A 21,256-nucleotide genomic window follows, 5' to 3' on the forward strand; every position below is an offset into this window, starting at 1 on the left:
CAAATAATAGTTATCCCATTTTTGATTTCTACAACTTCTGTACTCTATTTTTTACCTTTTAAGGTCTTCCAAATATCCCTAATGGAAATTACTAAGTCATAAATACGCGAAAACTCAAGATAATAATTGCGACTTAGTTGTTTTCTTCTAAATAAGTTATCCAAATCAAAAAGTTTCCCTAAAACTCATTGCCAGCATTAACGCAGAAGTTGTGCAGAATGATTTAAAAATTAATGTTTAAATGGTTTTGTATCTACAGTCGGTTGTTCTAAGTGAAATTTCCTCAAAATCTATTTGCATGGTTTTCCATAATTGGGTGTTTTATCTCAAAAATCACCTACACAAAGTTACAATTTCCTTTCACCGCAAAACTTGCCTCCATTTCTATTTGACTGTTTGATCGGACTTTGCGGAATCTGAAATGTAGGCTACACAAACAAGTTTGTAGTAATCCGAGGGGCATTTCTTTTATATTTTGTGCTAAACCGAGTTTTTGCAAGATCAACTTGTTTTTCTTTCCTTTCCTGTTTATTTTCTTATTTTCACACGTCAGCTGCAGATGGCTAACGAATTCACCACTGAAAACGAGCTTTAGTGGATTCTGATGTTATTTCTTTCTTCCAGTTTTTATAGATATTGATATTTTTGCCCGGCATTTTGCTTGTTGTTTAGTGTTTTTTTTTCAAGACGATAAGTAAAAAAACATAACCAGGCAAATTCTATCCTTATAGAGTTTTGTTCCATAAACCTAGTCGACCCTGAAAATATTGTCTGTTCTAAGGGGACTTAGGATAATAAATTATAATTTATAATCCCATGAAAATACATGATCCTCGTGCATTAAAAGAAATTTGGTTATTTGATAAAGCTCAAAGTTGCGTTACTTTGTGACCAAACAGCTGCCTATTATGAACTTAACAAAAAGCAAAATGGAAAAAAGTGACTCCCAATAGCAAATAATGTGTGTAGCGATTGGGAATGAGATAACAAAAAAATACTTTAACAACTCTAAAAGCATATAAATAGAAGTTTTTTCTAATAGCGATGTGGCATTAATACAAAAGCGAATTAAGGTAACATACGTAATGCTTTCCATAGAAAATAGAAATTTATTTTTATTGCACATACAAAAGCCACTGACTTGGCTGCAACCCTAGATTGATTTTTCTGGGGTTTATTGTTGAATTTTCGTCTTGCTAGACTTTCAGGTGAATAGAGCCAGATGTTCCCCACAGCAGCTGAAACAATGAGTCGCAATATTGAACTAAAAATGTCTGGAAAATGTGCTCAAAAATGCAATTTAAAAATTATTTTTCGTTGTAAGAGTATTAGTTTCTCATATTATGAAACTCCCTTTACAATTTTATGATTCCTGGTCACCGCAAGTCAAACATAAAAAGCGATTTACCTAAAATACAGTTATTAAATAATAAATTAATGTAGCGGAACTGTAACTAAGTAGCGAAATTTTTAATAATTTTGATGAAAATCCCCAATTTCTTTGCGGATATTATTGCAATACGTTTTCGTAAAAGTAAAAACAGTGCCATTACTGAAAGCCGGCTTGTTTAATTATGATTATTATTCGTTAGATTTGACGTTTACGCAATCGTAAAACTTGCAATTAAACTCGAATTATAACAATATGAAGCAAATGGATGAGAATTATGCACAATATTAATAAATATCTATCTAATATGTATGATTGCATACAACAAGTTAATCATAAATTAGGCTTGTAATTGATATTGCGCCGAGTTTAATAATTTCAACTTAATAGGGAATAATGGTGGGTTTCAAACATATTTTTAAACGTTGGATTGGATTATTCATGTACAGAGTGTTCGTGAAAATGTGGGAAGACTGGGTGCCAAAATTACACTACTTACACTAAAAAAACTAAAAAAGACACTTCAACTGTGATGATATCAACGTTTTTTTGCACCCTATACATATGACACCTTGTAGATGAAATTTTTTTGTTGAAAAATTTCCACAATTTATTCAATGACCATATTGGGTTGATTTATTAGATTGGCACGTGTTTGTAATGAGCTTTTGATGGTAAATTTTTAACTAGATTTGAAATATATTTATGCTTTAGTCGGGAAAAGTGAAAATCCACATGTAATTAATTTTGATGAATATTTGTTTATGGGCTGCTTTTTTTCGTTTAGTTTAGTGAGCATTAGGGCATTTTTTGGCAACCATTTGAACACAATATTGACAAAGTTGCTTAAATTAGGACTTACTAAGACATTCTCAAGCAAAATTTTAATATACAGAAAATACATTTCTGCTTAATTACAACGTGTGGTTTAATAATGATTGAGCGAATATTTTGATGGCAATTAGCTCAATTAACTCTCGTGCTTTGACCGAAAATTATACCCAGACACATAATACTTTGACCCTCGATTAATATGTGGTCGATGCTCGGATTATTCCAGGTAATTCCTTCTGATCACTGCCGGGGAAATCAGACTTGACAATACCAGAATTTACTTTTAGATTTATATTAAAATTGATAGTGTTTGTGGATCTGCTACATTCGGGCAAATAGAGAAATATGTGCTTTCGGATCAATCGAACAACACTGTTTAAGCAACTGGCAAATATTATATAAATAATCATACAAAGAGTGCTGCTTTGGATTCATGGAAACGGTTTCAATGGAAGATCTGATAAATTGATATATGGTTTGCCAGCTTTTAATTAAAAGCACGCAATTTAGTGATGAAATTACGACAAAGTTTGAAAATGGTCGGCAGATTTTAATCATTCATACGGTCCGGTCGCAATATCTGTTTCTCAGTTATTAGTTTGCTTTTTGTGGTCGAGTCCCTTTATTTATCAACACGGAGATTATTTCAACATTAATTTATGATTTGTGCATTTTTAGGACAAAACAATGACCATAAAAGCAAATTTTTACAAAAAGACGCGATTTCCAATCGATTCACGTCCAAAGGGTCTTAAACAAACTGATGAAGAATCAATATACCTTACTCTGGAAATCATAGCAACAAATTACGAAAAAAATATATAAAAATTGGAAACTAAAAAAAGCATAATCTAGTAGTTTTTGTTTCGAGCCCTTCAGGACGACCCGGATTTAGTGGGAAAATTTGAACAAAGTGGCATAAACATAAGAAGACTTATTGAAGTGTTTGGCTTTGCGGTCATTGCTAGCAATTGGGAAGCTTTTCGCAATTTAAGTCGTGCTTAGCTAACCACCTCTGAAGATGCCAGCCACTCGTGCTTGCGAAATGTCAGGAAAAAAATGTTTGCGAGAGCCCAGAAGCGCGAAATAATTGTGTTTTTGAGTTGAGATGCGCGTAATTTGTTTGGCATTAGGTTATTAAAAGGCAGAAAATAGAACAACAAAAATTTATCAAAAATATTTTTCATCTACAAGGGTGGTTTGAAAATTCCGTGCAAAAATTAAAACTGCAAATTTTTTTTTTAATTTTTTTTCTGAGAAACAACACTTTTGAAGTCATCGTGCTTTTTATATCAGTGTTCCAGCGAAGCAGATTCGTTTATTGCAGAACTAAAAAAAATTCCCAAATCACTTGAGCAACGCTTGGTTTAATAAAGTGTAGTAAGTTTTAGGAAGCTGCAGAAACATTTTTTTTTTAATCAATTCAAAAGCGTTAAGTGTTGTTTATTTATATGGCAATTATGAGCGTATGAATATTATTAATTATAAATAAAATTAATCAAATCCGTTTAGAGCTCCTCAAAAGGCATCTTGCATATTTTTTACTTTAGTCACGGCCACTAAATGCCACCAGCCCATCGACAATGCAGACTTTCATATGAATAACTTAACTTTTACAAAGGATATTTTTTTAAATGGCTGTTATAATTTTTTTCGCATTTTTCTTAGTCATTGTAGTTTCTCGCCGCAGCTGCCAAAAATAGAGACATATGAAGATGACTCTTAAATTTGCATAGGTTAATCATCATAACAAAAACAGCAACCAAACAGGTAGATTGCCGGCATAAAAGAAGAGTTAATGACATTGGCTCACCTTGGTTTTGAATAGTTGGCCACTAATTACTGTATAAACGACGATTTGCGCATTATGTAGGTGCAAAAATCTTCAAGCCGGTAAATGTTGAATAACGGAAGCATACTAGTGAAAATCATCGAAGAACCACCGGTTGGAAGGCCAATTTTACAGCAAAGAGTTTTCTTGAATATTCTGAGAATCTTTATGAAACATATACCGAAATTTTGGTTTTGCTTCAATATGCATTTGGGTTACAAATATAAAAAATTAAAAAACGCAAACTTTTTTATATATTTTAGTTGATTTAGTTTAATTTTAATTAAGGGCTTTTTGGGATACCTTAGGAATTACAGTCACAGACAGAAAAACGCGAATTAATTATTATGCACTAATTTTATTTTGGTTAAATGGCAAAAGATTGGAAGCGAACAAAGATAGAGCTTTTCTTTCGTTTTATTCCCTTTTCCACATTTTATTTGATGGGATTAAAAAAAACGATCGAATTTGAACAGATTTTTGCTCAAATTGTATGCGGTTCTCGATTCGGCCTGCACACTTTAAAGTGTTGAAGTTGAGCTGTTTATTCGCCCTTCCATTGGGTTGCAAAGATATTTTATTACAACGTGTCGCTTGGTATCTTCAAACGTTTTCAGGCGAACGCTTATGGGGAAATAGAAGTCAGAATAAACCGTTCAAGTTCAACAGTGTCAAAGAGGAAAAAACTTTTTAGTCACTTAAACAAATGTACATAAAATGGGGCTGAAAATAATCAGTTTTTGGTGATTGTGCCATCACTTGATCGGAAATATGTTTAATGTGGATCAATTCCAGTAGTTTAAAGCTTCCATTCTTAAAACCCAGTAATTTAAGGAAAACGTGCAATGCTTATTATGCGAAGAAAGTATAAAAACTATAAGAAGCAATCGGTTTTACATGTAGGTACTTTATGATTGGTTTTCCTCAAGTTTCAATGATGCGTTTTTGGAAATTTATATATGAAAGTACAAAATTCTGTTTCAGACGAGCATTTTGCAATATTTAGGCTTTATTGTCCGTTTCTGGTCTAACTTATCAAAATTTTATCAAAAAGATTGCCGCGTTATTTTGAATTAATCCTGAAACAAATTTTGGAAACGCTTGGCAATTTCTTACAGAATAAACTACCGTAAAAAACTAGTAAACATTTCATTGGCCAGAAATCTGGTCAACATTTCGAAAATAACTTGCGAACTTAATTCCGATTAAAAACAGACAAAACATAAATCCAATTAAGAAATCATTTACATATGCGACGAACTTTTGACCCAAATGTTTCATTCTTAACGATTTCCTCCAACCAAACTTGCCTCGATGTTTCGTGTATTCAGTTCAAAATTGAAGATTATCTTCAACGGATCCTGCAAAACAGTATTTAGAGTGTTAGTGGTACAACGGCCAGTTCAGTCAAATGCAATGAAGAGTGTACAAGAATATTTCCATATAACGGTGTCGCATCTTTTGCTTTTCACTACGGTGCTTCAGATTTGTAATGCAGGTCAGTAAGTTATGAAAAATATAAATTTACTTTAAATAAACCGCGAGAAATTCTTAGAAAAAATGTTTTCTACTGTTTGTTGGTTGTTGTGAAACAGTTTGCGTCCTAAATGCTCAAATATTTTGGAAGCAAAATTTGGTTTCTTCTCAGTCAGTAACTGCAATTTTTGTTTCAGTTCTGGAAACATGCGACCAATCCGGTATTCTCCTCTACGAAGACATGGGATGCAAACCATCATATGATAGGGCTGCTTCAAATAGTCGCAATTCCTGCCCCTCAAAGTATGACTGCTTAGGCTTGAAAAAATCCTCAGATCATTGTTTCCTCCGAGGCAAAGCCTACATGCTTAAGCAAAGAGTGGATTCAAAACTAACTGCTGGATTGTGCGATTTAGGCTGTTCGTGCCAAAGAGAGGAAGATAAGTACGTAATTTCCTCATTTAGTCCATTTTAAATAAAAGTGCAGTTTCAAGGCGGCAATTATTCTTCATATAAATGTTGGTTTGCGTCAACGGCTATATCGGTCATCAGATAATAAAAGATTTATTTTAGCCGGCCAAACTGAACAGGTCCGAAAAGTTAATGCGTGTCAAAAGTATAAAAACCGTACACATAAAACTTTCCGCCACCTTTTATCTCTAAGTTAACACACCCTTAAATTGTGATAAATATACCTCAACTTCTTCGCAACTGATTTATTTGATCTGCGATTCTGTCTTGGACAGCTGGCGGTTGGAAAAAGTTTCCGGGTTTTATAAGAAATCTTTGGTGAAGCGATTGGGCTGCAACGAAGTTTTAAAGTTGGAAAAAGTTGTGAAAAAAACAAAAGTCCTTCATCTTTTGCTTGGTTGGATTATTTCCTCATGCAATGAGATCATTACTGTTGCTTGCGCATCGTCATTGCAACATTCTTCAAAAGTAATTGTTAAAATAGGTACTCAGATCCCACTGGACTTTAACAAATGTGAATTTATAATTCAAGAATTCAATTTATTCGATGATTTTTGCTTTGTTGAAACATCCTTAAATGGATTTATGATGTCATGTTCTTTCTAGAACCAAATTTAAATGCGCCACTGTAAATTGCCCTGAATGGTCAGTTTTAGAGCCTCCAACTGGTTGCTACAGAAAATACTCTTTGGATGATTGTTGCTACATACGAGAAATGTGCCGTAAGTATAATTGAAAATGCTGTTAATTTTTTGCAGTCGAAAAAGGTTCAAACGAAAAGTTGATGAATTCATTTAAAAAATGTTGGCTTATTTTAAGCGTGGTTTCAGCAGGTACGATCTTTAAGCGACAATTTTAAACTTATTAAACAAATGTCTTTTAGAAAACTGAATTAAAGAAGCATTAATTGAATCGATTTCAATCCAACTAATAAAATACACATGTAAAAAAAATACGTCTGAGAGCCGAACGAAGCTCGAAAAAATTTCAGGAACTAGAATTGTATTTTGTGCAGTTTACTAATTGAATATTAATTATTCGGTTCAAATTGATAATTTGAACTTACCTAATTAATTAATTAATTTAGCTCCCTATGAAAATTCGACCACTTGTGTCTACGATGGAAAAGTGTACAAAGAAGGCGAAAATTTCCTGCCGAAAAATTCCTGCTGGAGATGCGTATGCCAAGCCGGGTTTCGAGGTATAAATTACTACCTGCTTATGCAATTTAATTAAAACTAACGGTCCTGTATAATTCGCTTTCAGGCAAATTAGAAAAACCCTTCTGCCGAAGACGATCCTGTGGAGTTCAGGTGAAACATCAGGAAAAACTGCAAGAGAGATGCGCTCCTTTGTATTACAAAAGGATCTATCGGGAAAGCGACCCACTTTGCTGTCCAGTCAATTGGATTTGTAGTAAATTTGTTATTTTTTATAATTTTTTATGGCTTGATGGCCTGTGAATTTTGAAAATCATCAGTTATTGGAATATTCCAGCAGATAATAATTAACATTCCTACACTGTAATAACATAGTTCTTTATGCGATTTAATTTTTTTTAGGCGAAGGAAATGAGAAAATAAGTGGCCAAGCACAGTCCACAGGTGAGTCGATCTTTTTTAATTGTATGCTACATTTTTTAGATATTTTATTAGCTTCTGGCAATTATGTGTGTTGCATCATACATCTGCAAGAAACCGGATTGCATTGTTTAAAAATTCAAAACATAAATAAATAGTCTGTAATCACGTACATCACGACATCAATGTTTTTGTTGTTTGAGYAGATTTAATTGCATATTTTCTGAGGTTTCATGTGGAATAGCTGGATTGAAAMTTGAAGCTTGTAACTTATTTTCCGCAATTTTTTAGCACAAAAACATCGAYGAATTAGTTAATTTGTGTGATTGATATTCGTATATGGATCCATAAAAGAATGCCTTTATTTTACAGATAAAATGTGCCTATTCGGACAAAGACTGATACGGGTTGGGCAAAAATTCGAAAAAACCGTGCAAATGCCCAGGAACATGACTGTTACGTGCGAATGCAAAATTCCACCGTTATTAACCTGCACAACTTATGTGGTTTAATTGCTACTGGGTATCTGTGATGCATTTTACGCAGGTAAGTAAACCCCATATATGATAACAAAATAACCCTTAAACAGTGCTTAAACAGACGAAAACTCGTTTTTCTGATGAAATAAAGATGTGTTTTTTCCTTCATATAAACCAGATGCTAATTCGCATGGGTGGGCATCTATAAATGCGAATAGTCAAATTAATAAAATATACTTTATTCTTCCAATATACAAATTATTCAACAATATGTAGAATGTACAGGACGTTTTGTACACAGTTGCAAAACCTCATTATGTACAACAGCTTTACTTCACTAAATTGGTTTAATAAATATTCTACAGCTACGGTTAATTTACAGAAACGAGGCACTGAGTGATGAGATTTTTTAGATACTATTGTAAAGTACGGTTTATCTCTCTCAATATTTTATTTTTTAGCAAAAACTCTCTGATACTATCTACCTTGCTTCAAAAAAAAAATTCTGACTTAAAACCATTAAAATTGCCTTGGTGTTCGAACAAAACGTTGAAAAACACAAAGTTTTCGCACATTTGAAGCTTTTGTGCATTTATTAGGTGGAATGAATTGAATAGTCTAAGTTGACCAGAAGACCATTTAGAAGCACTTGGAATTATTCCATTCTCAAATTCTTAATTTTACATCATTCAACACAACAAAATGCAATCAATTTTTAGGTTTGTCCTTTTCGGAAAAGTTTGGGAGCAAAATACTAAAACCCGCAAAACACACGGTGTGACAAAAAGATAGGGAGTCAGTTAAACAGTGAATTCCTTAGAAGAAAATAGTATTTTTTTTACATAACGTTATAATATAATAATATTTTTTCTTATATATGGTTTTGCACGACGAAATCTCTTTTGAAAGTTCTCGGATGTTAAAAAATGAATTTTTTATCCACCAATCATGATCACCAAGATAATGCGTTATTAACAATAAGGAAGATGCTCAAAATATTGGCTTTCGGATCCAATTCATTTTTCAATGAGTGTCTTCATAGATTTCCTATTAGTTACTTAGATGTTTTTGGCACTCTGCTTGTTGAAAAAATCATGTTTTTTGCTAAGGAACCTTGCATTTTTAAAATACAAAATCATAGTATAAGTGCAATATTCGGAGATAAAAACGAAACGTACAGAATTTTAAAAATCAGATAGTCATAATCCTCCCTGATTTTTGCTGCGCTTCTAATAGTTTTAGGTCACTGAGGTTTAGCTGAATTTTACTACAGAAATTACGCACTTTTACTTATTTTAAAGAGAATCTCGATGGTGAAAAGGAAACCAGGTTAACATTTTTCTATAGAACCACCTAAGTTTAATTAAACTGATTTCGCTCCGATACTTGGGGATTTTTCAACCATAAAAGAGATAACACGGCAAACAGCATCAATAAAAAAAATTATACCTGACAAGTTATATTACATTTTGTACTAACTTCACACCAAACTACTAGCTCCCAGACACTCTCCCTCAATCTGTCCGCATAAACTCGGAGAGTTTCCTTTCGAACTTCCATAAACTTTCGTCGAATAACCCGAATCGTTGTTGGTGTCTCGATCCACCGTATCATGGGGGTTCTCCAGAACCCGTCCGCCAAAATTTGGATCCAGCATTCTGGAAGAACCCTCAATGGGGTTTTTTGAGTCTGGATATCCCTTCGAATTATCCAAAACTCGCAATTTTGCCAATCGGGCGTTGATCGTGTGATCGTAGTACTTGGTGGGGTTCGGCAGCTCGTCTTCGTAGAAATGCGCTTGATATGTGGGGTCATTGTAGCGCATTTCCGGCTGGTAAGGGTTCATGGGGTCGTATCTACTGGTGCTGGGTTGTGGATACTGTTTGTACTGGTCGTTGTATCTGCAAATATAAATTATTTATGTTTTATGTAAAAAATCGACTTGGAAGTTGTTTCCTTAAGAGTAGCGAATTTTTAGGATCTAAAGCCGCTTAGGTACACTTACCTCATTGTTACAGGTTCCTGAATTTTCACGATCGGTTCAATATATCTGGTAGAAGTTTCCACCAGGGACGGATCGCCTGTTGGACTGTAAACTCCACTTCGACTTCTAGGCGGGGCATCATTAGGCACATTTTCGTAGTGTCCTAAATGTATTGGTCCTGGCGACTGTCCCAATTGCACCTAAATCCCAACAACAGCGTTAGAAATTAAAAAAACCATCACCCTTGTGATGTTGATAATGTTCAAACTAGGCTAATGCAATTTTATGTGATAAGAAGTGTTGTTTGGCTCATTTACAATATTAACGTGAGTAAGTCACACTTAGAATGCGTAAGTTTTGTAACGTTTTTATTTATTTTACTTAAGAAAATGTTTACTATTAAAATCTATTATGTGTACTCCAGATGCTTTTATTCCAGGTTCGGATAATGTTGATTGGACAACGAATACTATTTTTCAGCCACCAAATTTCTCTTTCGTGTCAAAAAAATAGTCCAATCTCTTTCATATTTACATGATGGTTGGTCACAAAAAAAGTTACTCACTGGAACCAAATTTCCATCACCCATTGGTCCTTTCCTGGATGGCATTCGAAGAGGTCCATCTTCATCGTCGCTGCTCTCGCTTTGAGCCCCATCGTTATGACTTGAGTTCTGGTGCTGTTGCTGAATTCTAGCCACAAGCTCTTTTACGGAGGGGCCTTTCGGGTCGCATTCGTGTGGATCTAGTTCATCCATACTTCTGAAAAAAATCCAAAGTTTAGTAGACTTTTTACACAGACTTTTTGTCAAACTAAATACATTTCTTTAACCCCGGAAGAGTAAATCTCAATTTTTTGTCTTATCAAGTTTGATGGAAGGAATCAGGCAAATAATCGGGTGACACCATAAAACCGCATTCGGAACCGTTTCTAGATCACTAAATCGTGCTAATTAATTTTTTCCCTTATTTCAATCATTAATGCAGTTTCGCCGACTCAAAGCAATTACCATTAAATCCGCCGTAAAATCTCGCATAAAAATAGAATTGACAAGAATGTTCCATTACAATACTTCATAAATTTGCTCATTTTCAGGCAGTTCTAAGGATTTCCGAGTTGAAACAAATAGAAGTGTTGCTTTAAATTAACCTGATTGCTGAAGTAGCTGTACCGGTTTAGTGAGTAACGATTGTTAAATAGCGTTACCAAAGGCGCGTAATTGCCTATAAGGTAGTTCATTGTTCATACGCAACATTAACTAAATAAAGTTTGTTTTCGTTCTTGCTTTCTTGTTTGCATGGGTGAATTTTACTCGACAAGGACCAGCTTTCGTGGTTGGCTGAGTTCAATGTTAGTGTTCATGTTTTTGGACATTCTTTAATTGTTTCCTTTTTTTAGGTTTATGAACATACAGTATGAAGAATTTTCCATTGCTATGCGGCCGCTTTTCTCTCTTTTGAAGGTATTTCACATACAGTCACTAATTTATTGAACAATCTGCTGAAGGCAAAGTGCTTTTAATAAAGTTAACAAAACACATTTATCATCTGCTTTTACAACCAAAGCCCCCAATCTGCCGCCATTAAAATTCAGTACACATTTGAGGCACAAATGCCGGAATTTAATCAAAATGAATAATGAAATGTGTTGATTTTTTAAATCACCAGCTCCCGAAATCCTTAGAAATTTTCTGTAAATTCTTTGCAATCAAAAAAATGTACGAAAAAAAATATCGAACAAACTTAACGTTAGATGTTGAATGATGAAAGCCAAACATGAAACCATTTTTATAGCGGATGGTTTCAGTCCTATTTATACCCAGTAAGTGGCAACCGATTTAATGAAAATACTTTTTGCAGTTTTGTGATTCAAATGGGCTTTTAATGAGCAGAGTTTGTGTTTGCGCCGAACAAAAGACATTGATAACATCAAAATAAATTTGCAGTGTTTGCTCTAGTTAATCTAGTTCAATTTATTTACTGTCTGTTCCATTGTAAAAATCCAAATAATTACTGTGCCTATTATGGAAATGTACGTTTTACGCTTTCACGCGATTTGCAACGTGTCAGTGATTTTTGTTGTTGCCCAACTGTAATCGGAAATAAACGGAAATATCAAGTCCTTATAAAAAAGTAACCAGATTATTAAAATTAATTTAGTGGCAATTTTATCCGTTGATTCTACGATGTTTTTCACTCCGATTTCTTACAGTTATACTAAAAAGAGCTACACTAAGAAATTTTGGTTTGAGCTCAAGCTGTGATTTTTTAAGCAGACAACTTTACAACATTCTAATGAATCCTTTATATTGTATGTATTAATGCCTTTCATTGCCTTCACTCTGGCACCATTAACCCAAAACCTGTTCCGCAATGGCAAAAAGTGTCATAGAAATAATTGTATAACTAGATTTTCCCTGTTTACAATGTGCTAATAAATCAATAAATCTATGTCACACTCAGCCTACAGTGTAGACGGAGCAAACTGAATTCTTTCACCCGATAAATTGTCCTAACAAGAAACTATCTCTTTCATAACGAGTTAAGCTACCGGTATTTATCTATTATTATGTACAATTATTCAGAAATCATTATTGTTGGTTTGATCGTAAATCATCAGCTGACTTCTACACTAGCAGATAATCGATTCTGGAACGCAGGTGACTAGTGCCAGTTGACTGTATAATATTTATACATTGGTTGTTTTATAACGTAAAGTATTTCTTATTTGGTATTACATTTACTATCTTTCAAGGCCTGTGTATTTTTTTAAATCATACTCCCGTTCCCCGTTAAAATTCGCGTATAAATCGAAAGCAATTGAAAAGTGAGAACATACCTTGTTCCTTGTAAATGTGACTTTCCTCCTGTATCCAGCATTTCCAAGCTTCTGGAACGGGACATTTGAGGTTCAGGTTCCTTGTGAGCGTTAAGAACTCGTTCAGATCGACGGCCGTGTCCACCTCTATTCAGTTTTTGTTCCAAGCCAGCCACTCTTTGTCCCAATCGAACCTAAACGGACAAAAAAACTTGGTAAGTTATCGAGTTGAAATATTTGTATGAAACTTCCCACAGACGAATTGAATTAATTGAATTTTCTTGAGATACTCCCAAGAATAACATCGTTCAGCCTTTCGTTCAAACTCGTTATTCGAGCAGCTATTTAATTGAATATTGGAAGTATAAGTGCAAAAAATGGTTTACTTTTTTCTTTTGAAAGATTTAGATTTTAACCAGTTGGTGGAAAATCTGCTGATTTTTTCACGAATAATAGAAATAGAAGACAAGGTATTTCAGAAACCCGAACAAGGTCATGTTTATATTATTTTTTATAAAACATCCTGTATATTATTACAGTTCGGATTCTGCGACAGATTCTGATCAGGTTCCATATAGTCAACCTTGTTTACAAGCATTGTTTACGAGTTCCTAACATTTAAAAATCGACTTCTTATTCGAATTCCGCAAATTAATCTTAAAAGTAATTGAAAAAAAAAATTTAACCAAACTAACATTTTTAATTCGAAAAATCTAATTAAAAACAAATTGAGTTTTTACAAGTTCTTCGTTCATGTTTCTCTATTTCAGCTAAAATGATTGATTAAAATTTCCATTTCTGTCATTACTGTTTCCTTAATCCTTTTACCATCGGTTGCTTTTCATGATTGAATTTAACTTTAAAAACCACAAAAAGAAGGAACATTATCTAAAATAATAAGTAAAGTCGACAGTCGATGTTTAACTGTTTCTATCTCTGAAAAAGAGACTTTTCGCACAATACGAATCTCTAATTATATACAGGGTCTTCCATAAAAAATATATAAGTTTGATCTGGAGCGCCTCTTCTGAAAAATCCTGCATTCCTCATATTTTTGTTGGTCATAAAAAACTCGTGCAAAAAAGTCTACAATTTCTTGCAAAACCGGCTCTCCATTCTTCAAAATTAACAAAGTTAAAAGGGCGTTCCTCTTATTATTTATAACATTTATCAAGTAATTTCTGGGAAGTTAAATGATTCCGTTTTTTATTCACTTTTCAATACTTCTTGCATTTATTCAGAAACCTGCAAAGTTACGCATTGGCAAAATCTTGCTTCAAACTTTCATCATTTACTATTTTCATTAGCTTCGCGTCATCGTTCCAAATCACAAAATCGAACAATGAAACTGAAAAAATCCTGCAAACTCTCACCTGAGCTCGGACCAGCTCCTTCTTGTCCTTCGCCAGCTTGGCTTCCAAATGCCTAAACAGAGGGGCACAATAGCAGGTGTATCCAACTCCAACTGGCCCCTTACAGATATTTCCTGCCAAATCTAGATAGTATTGCTCCCCTTTTTTCAGGGGCTCAGGCGGCAAAGAGTCCAGGTTAGGAGATGGAAAAGCTTCCGGATCAGGATAGTAGTGGCAACCATACGGAGACCAGTTTTTGTTATTCGTGCTGGTAGGCGCCGGTTTGCTTGGAGGAGCTTCAGTCACCGATATATCGACCACATCTGAAACTGAAGCAAATCTTTATAATTTTCAATAGGCAAAGACGGCTCGAAACGAACCAATTAAATGGCCACGTATCTGCAACTGATGCCAATAAACCTACACTTTGCAATTAACCGATTAAATAGAGTAGCTGAACATAAAACTTATCTGCGCCTTAAATGTAGCATTCGCGACATCGTTTTCCTTATGCTGTCTGTCAAAAACCGTTGAGCAATCTTACTTAAGATAAGTAGAAGATGGTATTCAAAGAGCCACTTCTCGCTTGCCGAAGAACAAATAAAGATATAACTTTAGGTTGAGCGGTAATGGGCTTGGAGAGCCGTTTGAAGGAATTCACGAAACGACTTGCAGGAAAGGAAAACCTCTGGCCATTAATGAAATAATTATTTTTTCGCTCACTTAGGTATTAGCGGTTAATTAAGAACATTATACGGATATGCGCTCAGAGATGAATGGTTCTCTTAAGGTAGGTTCAAGAAGCTTTAATTGGAGACATTAATCACCACTATAGTTTGAAATTATTGAGATAAACAAAAACTTTGCAATTGGGTTTTTTTCTGCAATGTTTTTTAATTTTCTTCTCCTGAAAACTTGATCCAATTACCCAAGTAATCTTAGCCAAAATCATTACCATTAAGCGAAGACATTTCATGTAAGGTGATCAGAATTTACAGGAAATTACAGTTATAATTTCAATTAAAATCATATATAGAATTAATGGAATTCTCCTTAGCCACCACCAATGGAAAAACGTTCCGATATCATCGGCTCGATTTCGTGTCGTTTATGTATTTTAAGATTATTAATTACAGTTGGAACTTGTAAATCCTCGCAATATAAAACGGGTAATTTAATCTGAGCTGGGTTGTGTTAAATATACGAGGAACATTGCGAACATGTTTCCGCATGGTGTCCTTTAATTGGTTGTATTCACCATGCAAATGTTGCCGTGCAACTTGCGTTTGTATAGTTTGTTCACTGGCATACGCAAGACCTAAGTGAGGTAACATGAGAACGACAGATTGTATATGTACAGTTTAATATTAACAAATTCCTGCTTTTCTATTTGGATAGCGTGCAAAAGTGTATAAAATTGTATTCTTATAACATTCTAAAGGTTTTATTAACTATTAATCCCTAAATTTAGTCCCCGATGTTGCAAGAAATCAGAGGAGCGAGACTAAAAGATTACCACTTTGTAACATGTGTTTCCTTAATTTTGTGGAAAATGTTTTATATAGTATAAAACAGTGTTTAAGTGGAAATTTATTCTCGGACAAATTTGAACTTTTGACACCTTGTTATTTAAGAAATAAAAACTTTTATTTGCGGGCAAATTTAAAAAGCATTTAATTATCATAATGTCAAAAATTGCTATTCTAATAACGCGTAATAAATAAAAGACGGGCCGAAACACTGCGCAATCTTAAAACAATCTTAGAAATTAGATTTTTAATGGTTGAACATTAGGTTTAATCAAACTTGTTAATTTATTAATCATTAAAATGATAATTTTGTGACCTACAGGTGTCAGCACTGAAGCCTCAAGTATTTAATTGCAAAACTTAAAACCATATACAATAGTAAACGACATCCGTATGGTAATAAAGCAAGAATCTTCAAATTTAGTGCTGGTTTATTTGAAAAATCATGTTTTAGATATGCAAAAATGACAATTAAATTGTATTAATCTAATAAATCTGCACCTACCGAAACCGCAAATATCTAAATTGTTTCTGGTACGACAAAAAAATGGAATCTGATGAATCTGACTCCCAAGGAATACTTATTTAATAAATTGTCCAAATTGCAAAATCCGTTAGTGGTTGATGATGTTCTCAATAAAAGTGTTAAACTATTTTGTTTCGAGAACCATTAATTTATTCTCAAAGTTTGATTTGTTACATTTTATCACGCTTTCTTCAAACACTCCTCTTACCGTCTCCCAAAAGCAAAAATAGGTTCGGGTTCAAAAGAAATATTTAACATTCATTAATCATCAAGGCACTGTAATTTCTTAACTAAAACCATCGTCTCTCCCTTACTTACATCGTCAAAGATAGGCATTATTGCGTCCTGAAAGTGTTTGTACCTAAGATCCCAATCGTTTCATTGTTCCATTCATTTCTTAATGACTAGTTCGGTTTAATCGCAAATATAAATCCCCAGTCATTTCAAAAGCAAACCCAAATATTTCAATTGAGAATGAGAATAATAAGCTCAGTCGAAAAGATTAATTCCCTGGGTAATCTTGCATTTGAACGTGAATCGTCGGTGGTTGAATGTTTTCACGGTACTCATGCTGCGTTCAACCCGTCTTTCAGTTCCTTTGGTACTCAGTGCGTTCTGATTATTATTTATTATTGAGCAGCTGAACCGTAAATTCGTTTGATATCCGATCTCAAACGCGGATAAGTTGTTTTGCTTTGACACTCGAACAAATTCGATTCAGATGAATTGTTTTGAATCCGACCCGTTCAAGGTGTTTTCTTAATGAGGGATGATCGGTCTTTTACACAACATCTGTTAATCACTGTTTAATTGATCATTTGCTTCGTATTGAATCGACGAGATGTTCGTTACGTTCTTATTGTTTAACTACACAAAATCATAATATGCAAAAACATTCATTATTCCAAATTTGGAATGATAGATTTTTTCTAAGGCATTGTGGATCATGCAACTTTGAACAAAAATAATGCAATAAAACACAAAAAACCTCAGACATAAACCCAAGCACCGTGTCACTGATCGCTAATATTTACGAAAAAGTTAAGAAAATATTTTCGAAACGTTCATGGGAATCTAAACTATTAAGGTCCCAGGAATAAACTCATAAGCAATTTTATGTTGGAGATTTTCTGTTTGGACAGCGATTATTCCATCGACATTTGATATATAAAATCCATTTTATTACCGTTTTAACTTTTCATTGACCATTAAACTGATTCATGGAGTTTCCCAAGCAACTGCACGATTTAGTGGAAAGCTTAGGACCGAATCACACATTACAAATCGTTAAGTGCTGATTTAATTTTAGGAATATCAAAATTACCGTCATAATTGTTATTGATTATTCTATTTAATTTTGGATCTAATTTCTATAAAGAACTGAACTGTTTCAATATCGATTTCTCAAAGCTTTTGGACATTCATAAAACGAAAACCTGCGCAAAAAATAATCGAACAACATTGTAGCCAACAGTTACATAAGTTCAAATATGCAAATTATCGCTATACAAATATTTCCTGCCTCGTTCAAAGTGTGTTTTGAAATAGCAAAGTGAAAACAAGGCAATTGTTTCCAATGGCCTGGCCGAAAAACTTGCAATAATTGTGATTAACTTCAAAAGCGGAGCAATTGAGGGGAACAGAAAATATTCGATTTCTCATCTTAAATCAAATTTGATGTTCCAGCCTGGCAAAAACAGCACTAATTTTATGTACCCTTTCCAGGAAACCCTTAAACGCGTCATGCATTACCCAAACTAATTATAATTCCATGAACTGCCATTTGAGGTAAACAGGCGAAATGTATGCTTAAACTTTTACCGCCTGATTTTCCCAACAACAAATAATTTGGCTTGCCTAAAAGTTATTATTTCTGCACAATTAATTGCTCGTAATATTATAAGTAATAAATTCGAGCCGGTATAAACTTGGGTGAAGCTTCGCGTAAGCATGTAATTAAACGGAAAAACGTGTTATTCAGATGCGTTATTGATGGAACAACATATATTAACAAAAGTAAATAGTCGAATAAATTGGAAGCAATTTTTGATAATACAATCAGATTATAAAAAATATATACAGATAATGCGAACATTAATAGAATTGTTTGGCCTTCGGCTCTATTTATTTTATTTCAAATGAGTTGTTTGGTTGACTATCCCAATAGTTTGCAGCAGAAAATTTATTATGGGAAATTTTCGGCTGGTTTTTGCTTTTCCTTTAGTTATAGGTGTTTACATCATTTTGCTTGGTTTAGAATCGCAACAAACGTACTTTATTAAATGCAGTGAAACTAATTGATTAAGACGCAAATGGTGAAATTGATAAATATTCCAAAGAAATCGAGAAAAATCACAATTTTTTAGTAGATGATTTTGAGCAACTTGTCTTCAACGCATAACTATTCACATTCACATGCCATATTCTTATCAGTTGAAACTCTCATTTTAAAAGTATTATGGATTAAGCAAAACTCCTACATTTCAAAAAGAAAAAAACATCGGGAAAATGATTATTAAACTGCCTTTGGAAATAGCTTCTGCGACAAATACGCCATTCAATCTGCATGAGGTGATTTAGTATTTTTATCAATATTTTATTTCCAGCTGAAGTATAGGTATAATAAAAAAATATTTTATTCGTTTTGGGCTCACACTTGCCATCATATTAGTGGCAATTAAAATACCTTATCGTTAAGACGATGTAATTCTAAGCAAATATATCCGACATTCCAACAGTTTAAAGCAACGTTTCAATTTACTGTTACCGAATACTCCCACGTAAATGATCTTCAATTTTCATATAAACGACCCGCGGAGGTACTTTAGATAATTCACCAAATATTAAATGGATTTTTCACCTCCATATTACAGTTCGCTTACATGTTCTATTATGCAAATGATCACCTCATGCGTGTATAGCGTTGGACCATTAGTAACAACACACTTGACATCAAAAGCTTACCTTTGACGCCTTTTCCTTCGAAACGAACTTTACTTTTCGACCGTCTCTTGCTCGTTTTCTCCTTCCTGCTTCTCCGACTTTCACGCGAATTGTTCTCATCGAGAATATCGACAATGTCGCCCAAATCTTTTCTGAGCGCAATGTCTCGTGCAGTTTCGGCCTGTTTGTTTCTGATCGACTTGTCGCAACCAGCTTCCAGTAGAATTCTTGTTAGTTTTCGTCTACCCATTGCGGCCGCTATATGAATGGCTGAGTCGCCGTTTTTGTTTCTTTCGGACACTTTGCACTGAAAGGAAAAACAGCAAATATTGTTCATCAAAAGAAATGCCAGTGTGGAGTTCAGTTAGCTTCTCAGTAAAGGAAGAGACAAAGAACGCTGAATATTTTTTTCTCAAGGGATTCGATTTTTTTTAATAACAAATCTTCACTGACTCCATATAGAGAAAATCAAAATACCTTTGCAGAAATCAATATCCTGGTAACTCCAGCATGCCCATATCGAGCAGCAGTGTGTAAAGCGGTATCTCCATATCCATTCCGCAGGTCAGGATCGGCCCCTGCCAGCAAAAGTTCCCGACAGGACTGGTTATGGCCATTTTGGCACGCCAAGTGCAGGGGCGCAAATCCTCCCGCATTAGTTGCAGTCAGAGGCGCTCCTGCGGAGCAAAGAAGTCGCACAGTACGACTGTGCCCCTTCCAAGAGCACTCGTGTAAGGCGGTGTTGGCATGCTGAAACAATTACAATTTACAGTCATTACAAGTTACAGTAGAGTCTCGGAAGTGATTCATTTAAAATTCAGCAGTTCTGCTCGACATGAAAATGAACAAGTTGACGTTTTGCTTTCTTTGCAGGAAAATTCATGTCCCCGTTTTTCGCAGATTGGGGCCAATTTACACATGCAGAATATTCATTTGTTGTTCATCGAATAGTTCCAACGCTGAAATATCATCCCTACAAGGTGCAAGAGTTATTTGAAGATGATTTCCAGGCGCGAAATGACATTGCAAAAACATGCAAAATATGTACATCTTAGATAATAATTTAGAAAAAACGTTATTTTTTACACACAAATAAATGTGGGGTGTGGAATAGTGCGCGGAAGAATAATAGGACCGTTTTTCTTTGAACAGTCTGTGACTGGACAAGTATAGATATAATTTTTCCAACTTGAATGAATTCCAGCATTGGTTTCTTTAATTCCAAATTTATTGGAGCCATCAGATTCTGTTGATGAGAAACTGATTTTCCATCAAGCTGGTGCTCCTCCACACTATGCTGTTACTGAGCGTAAATTTTTGGATGAAACCTTTACCCAAGGGCGGATCCAGGAGGGGGGTCATGGGGGTCATAACGCCCCCCATTAAATTCTCTATCCAACGATGCCAAAACGAATTCTCTGGCTCGAATGGTTCTTGAGAAACTTTGAAAAAAGCAGCGTCATGTTCAAGTGGATTTTGCAACTCAAAAAAAAACCACGCAAATCTAAAACTTCTTGAATTCAATCATTTTTTGAGAAAACTGCCAACATTTGCTTATCGATGGTTCACTTTCTAAAAAGGGCATTTATTTCTGTCTGGAATGATGTACAAATGAGCGTTCTTGCTCATTTTGCCTCCGAAATATGAGCAAAAAAGGGACGGAAAACATGGAATTTTGGCATAATCTTGCACCTAAGTGTCTGATATTCAAATTGCGTTTTATGGGTCAAAACTACTCGAATTTCCTCATTAACGTTGTTACGACTGAATCGACTTTTCAATTCTCTATACAACGATGCCAAAACTAATTCTGTGGCTCGAATGGTTCTTGAGAAACTTCGAAAAAAGCAGCGTCATGGTCAAGTGGATTTTGCAACTCAAAAAAAACGACGCAAATCTAAAACTTCTTGAATTCAAGCATTTTCTGAGAAAACTGCCAATATTTTCTTATCCATGGTCCACTTTCTAAAAAGGCCATTTATTTCTCTCTAGAATGATGTACAAATGAGCGTTCTTGCTCATTTTGCCTCCGAGAAATGAGCAA

The 21,256-nt window shown here is 34.4% G+C and overlaps 2 protein-coding genes across 2 annotated transcripts in view; one reads left to right on the forward strand and one right to left on the reverse strand.

Moving 5' to 3' along the window:
* The first annotated feature begins 5,375 nt into the window (after positions 1-5,375).
* Positions 5,376-10,463, forward strand: LOC125503554 (kielin/chordin-like protein). The gene is made up of 8 exons (XM_048664161.1): positions 5,376-5,553; positions 5,729-5,975; positions 6,609-6,724; positions 7,090-7,203; positions 7,269-7,418; positions 7,565-7,606; positions 7,955-8,128; positions 10,080-10,463. The coding sequence occupies exons 1-7, from the start codon at positions 5,472-5,474 to the stop codon at positions 8,092-8,094; spliced, it is 891 nt and encodes a 296-aa protein (XP_048520118.1). The 5' UTR covers positions 5,376-5,471; the 3' UTR covers positions 8,095-8,128; positions 10,080-10,463.
* Positions 8,280-21,256, reverse strand: part of LOC125502324 (ankyrin repeat domain-containing protein 6-like) — a gene marked incomplete in the record, with an annotated part of 49,602 nt that continues 36,625 nt past the window's right edge. The window contains 7 exon segments of the mRNA XM_048664158.1: positions 8,280-9,962; positions 10,067-10,245; positions 10,611-10,806; positions 12,884-13,056; positions 14,236-14,543; positions 19,234-19,519; positions 19,690-19,962. Of these exon segments, the coding sequence (XP_048520115.1) occupies positions 9,542-9,962; positions 10,067-10,245; positions 10,611-10,806; positions 12,884-13,056; positions 14,236-14,543; positions 19,234-19,519; positions 19,690-19,962 (1,836 nt within the window).

The sequence above is a fragment of the Dendroctonus ponderosae genome, unplaced genomic scaffold, assembly GCF_020466585.1.
Source record: "Dendroctonus ponderosae isolate FM_Combo_2020 unplaced genomic scaffold, Dpon_F_20191213v2 Dpon_F_20191213_2, whole genome shotgun sequence".
Taxonomy (NCBI): Eukaryota; Metazoa; Arthropoda; class Insecta; order Coleoptera; family Curculionidae; genus Dendroctonus; species Dendroctonus ponderosae.

Excerpts from the sequence above, each read along its gene's own strand:
- LOC125503554 (XM_048664161.1), top strand. The coding sequence starts at position 5,472 with ATGAAGAGTGTACAAGAATATTTCCATATAACGGTGTCGCATCTTTTG. Across the intron at positions 5,976-6,608 it reads TGCCAAAGAGAGGAAGATAA|AACCAAATTTAAATGCGCCA; the intron begins GTACGTAATTTC and ends TGTTCTTTCTAG. Across the intron at positions 6,725-7,089 it reads CTACATACGAGAAATGTGCC|CTCCCTATGAAAATTCGACC; the intron begins GTAAGTATAATT and ends TAATTAATTTAG.